The sequence below is a fragment of the Sipha flava genome, unplaced genomic scaffold, assembly GCF_003268045.1.
Source record: "Sipha flava isolate LNK unplaced genomic scaffold, YSA_version1 17965_pilon_pilon, whole genome shotgun sequence".
In the NCBI taxonomy this organism is placed as follows: domain Eukaryota; kingdom Metazoa; phylum Arthropoda; class Insecta; order Hemiptera; family Aphididae; genus Sipha; species Sipha flava.
Window position 1 is genome coordinate 426 of NW_020272142.1, and position 3,067 is coordinate 3,492.

Consider the following 3,067-nt stretch of genomic DNA (forward strand, 5'->3'; position numbering starts at 1 on the left):
TGTGTTACATGCGAATGTTGCGATTGTGGACCCGGTTTAAGGGGGTTCCAGCACAGCATGTTTTAAGGAGTAATATTTAGGCAATTCATATCACATGTAAATTTCGTGAGTAGTAAATAAACTGCGTCACGCCACTGCGACGTCTTTCCTAAAAAAAAAAAAACTATCCGCGTCCCAGGCCAGTAGAGTACAATAACCGCACGCGTCGTAGTTCGTCCGCACTTTACACATCCCGAAATCGGTATCCCCTCGGTTTACATAAGTATGTTTTGTCATTTTCATAAGATAAACTTACTGAGAATTTGAAATAATAGCAATCCCATAAGGGATTAAACAATGGTACACATTGTTTTAAAATAAATATAGAATAGCGTTCTATTTGCAAATCATAGTAAGCAGTGATAACTATAACCTTTGCCTACCAGAATTTATAAATTATTCTCAGGCCAAAATCTAGCCACTCTTAGAGGGCATACTGGTGAAGTGGTGACCAATGAATTCAACAGAGATGGAACAACGGTGATCACAGGATCGTTTGACAGCACAATCAAACTGTGGGACATTCGTACCTGCAGGTATGTATTAAGACATTTTTAAACTGAAGTCCATTAATTTTTGATGCACACTGTACACAGCTGCATCGCTACATTATCTGGCCATACAGCAGAATTAAGTGCTTGTCGTTACAACTTTAGTTGTAACATGATCGCAAGTAGTTCATTGGATAATACAGCCAAGTTGTGGGATGTAAGGAGGACTGATAGCTGTCATCATACAGTAACAGGTCATACAGACGAGGTAATAATGTTAAAAAAACATTCATTTCAGATCAAACATAAGTACTTGTTCATTTTAGGTTCTTGATGTTAGTTTCGATTTGGTTGGTCGTCGATTAGCTACAGCGAGTAGCGATTGTAGTGCTTGTATTTGGGATACCAATAATGGTGAATTAATGACCGCAATGATTGGACATACAGGAGAAGTGTCAAAAGTATTAAATTTAAAATAGCTATGTATAGTTAATACAATTTTACTAAAATTTTAGGTTTTTTGGGAACCTGCTGGACATCATCTGCTTACTGCATCACGAGACTGTACTTCAATGTTTTGGGATACAGACACTGGAGAATGTTTACAAATATTAAACAAACATATTGATCATGTATTCTCAGCTGAAATAAGCTATTTAGGAGATATGATATTGACTGCTTCTAAAGACAATACGTGTTGTGTCTGGCGACAATCCAAAAAAGATTAAAACATGTAATATACTCATAATTAAGTACATAATGAATTTATCTATTGTCAATAAAATATTAAATATAAATATCAGACTTACAGTTAATTAATAGAATGTTACAATTTAATTTTTTTTTTTTTTATGAAATATATTGCCATCCTTGGACTGACCCATCATGAGCTGCAGATAATAATGTGTTACTTCCACACATAGGTAGCCATAAAGAACTAGTAGTAACATTATTCTGACATAAGCCTTCATCTTCAGTGAACATATGTCCTTCATGTTTGAATATGTGACTCATATTGCTACTACAATCCATTTCCTCTATAATATATACATTTCCATCAAATCCACTAACTGCATTTCTATGTGGACTTATCGGATCGAAACAAATGTTTATAACATTATCGCAATTTGAAAACAATTCTTTCTGGTGTATTTTTGGTACTTTTAAATTTCTTAGATCATAATTTAATAGAACTCCACAGTTAGAAATTAAAGTTAAATTAAAAGTGGTGGTTTCTTTAGAACTAGTATACACAGTATTTGAAAACCATTTTGCATTACAATCAACAACTAAAAAAGTAAAAAATTTTCAAACAATTTATTATAATCTTTTAATGTCTGTTATGTTAATGTCAATTACATACAAACACCTACCTGGTAAATCAATGTTTTTTATATGCTGACCACTAATTATGTCATATAAGTCAAATGATCCATTTTCTGAATTTAGAACAATTAATTCATCTTTAGATATGAAATAAGGTGTATAACTATCCAATGGATTATTAGATTTATTACAGAACGATAAAATCCTCTTATTGTTTTCAATATCAAACATACAACCAGTGTTAAATGAGTCTTCTTTTCCCCATATAACTAATTTATCAGTTGAATAATCAATAGCTAAACGTCCACTGTCTATTTTACTTTTAATATTTACCAATGGGATCATTTGATCTAAAACATTATAAACGTTATTAAATAATTTAATATTTATTTTCTATATTTTTCTGAAATAATAACAGATTATATTACCATAATTCGTTATGCATACCTGATTTGTTAGGAGCCATTTCGTACATTGTAACATGTCCGATCCCTTCTTCAGACAAAATTGTTTTAGATTTTCCAAATAGGGTTTTCATCTGTTGAATTAAGAAAAATAGTTAACCATTATTTTTTTCTCTTTCATACAAATCAATGGAGGTATACTAAGATACTTAAAATTTGTGTTTACATCTATTAATCGGTTTTCAGTCAAAGTACCACATCTGATTTTCAAATCCCTACATGTATTTATCGAATCGTGTTGGTTTTCAACCTGGTAAAGCTTACTAGGAAGTTCTAAATTCAATACTTCAAAACAATTTCCTCCGGGTTTTTCGCACGCCAAACACACCGAAGAATCGCTGCTCAGCTCAATGGAAACAACCGGCTTATCCACGCCAAACATTTGCAGCTTATGATATCTAGTTTTTAATAATATAATTATACCAATGAGTGCTATTACAGTACTTTTTGTGCACGAAGACTAAGTTGATGAAAAATGTTATTGTTACTTCTTGAAAGAATTAAAAAACCAATCGTCAAACACTTCCGTGGTGTTATCCATATTCACACTATTCTTAACAACCAGACAACAATTGACAGGGATTATGATTAGTAATAACTGACGAATTCCATTCGATTAGACCGAACGGATGTTAAATGCACAATTGATCAGTAAAAGACGAAATCATTTCGGTAACTAACTACAATTGCCGGTGGAGCAGAACTTTTAAAAGGTAATATTTTTGTGTTCAAATATTATCAATTTAT

At 32.1% G+C, this 3,067-nt stretch overlaps 2 protein-coding genes across 2 annotated transcripts; one reads left to right on the forward strand and one right to left on the reverse strand.

Moving 5' to 3' along the window:
- Positions 1-411: 411 nt before the first annotated feature.
- On the forward strand, positions 412-1,367 carry LOC112680647 (dynein assembly factor with WDR repeat domains 1-like; the record flags this gene model as incomplete). The annotated part of the gene is made up of 4 exons (XM_025550812.1): positions 412-575; positions 636-798; positions 857-991; positions 1,046-1,367. Coding segments are annotated over 4 exons (675 nt in total), but the record flags the coding sequence as incomplete, so codon positions are not given.
- On the reverse strand, positions 1,278-2,861 carry LOC112680646 (WD repeat-containing protein 73-like). Its single transcript, XM_025550810.1, has 5 exons — positions 2,809-2,861; positions 2,487-2,718; positions 2,304-2,394; positions 1,904-2,206; positions 1,278-1,819 (listed from the first exon to the last, which is right to left on the reverse strand). The coding sequence occupies exons 1-5, from the start codon at positions 2,859-2,861 to the stop codon at positions 1,380-1,382; spliced, it is 1,119 nt and encodes a 372-aa protein (XP_025406595.1). The 3' UTR covers positions 1,278-1,379.
- Between the last annotated feature and the right edge of the window lie 206 nt (positions 2,862-3,067).

Bases quoted from the DNA above. Each gene is read 5' to 3' on its own strand.
- LOC112680646 (XM_025550810.1), bottom strand. From the start codon at position 2,861: ATGGATAACACCACGGAAGTGTTTGACGATTGGTTTTTTAATTCTTTC. The intron at 2,719-2,808 runs GTAACAATAACA...ATTAAAAACTAG, and splicing joins TTTTTTAATTCTTTCAAGAA to ATATCATAAGCTGCAAATGT. The intron at 1,820-1,903 runs GTAGGTGTTTGT...TTACTTTTTTAG, and splicing joins AAAAAACATTGATTTACCAG to TTGTTGATTGTAATGCAAAA.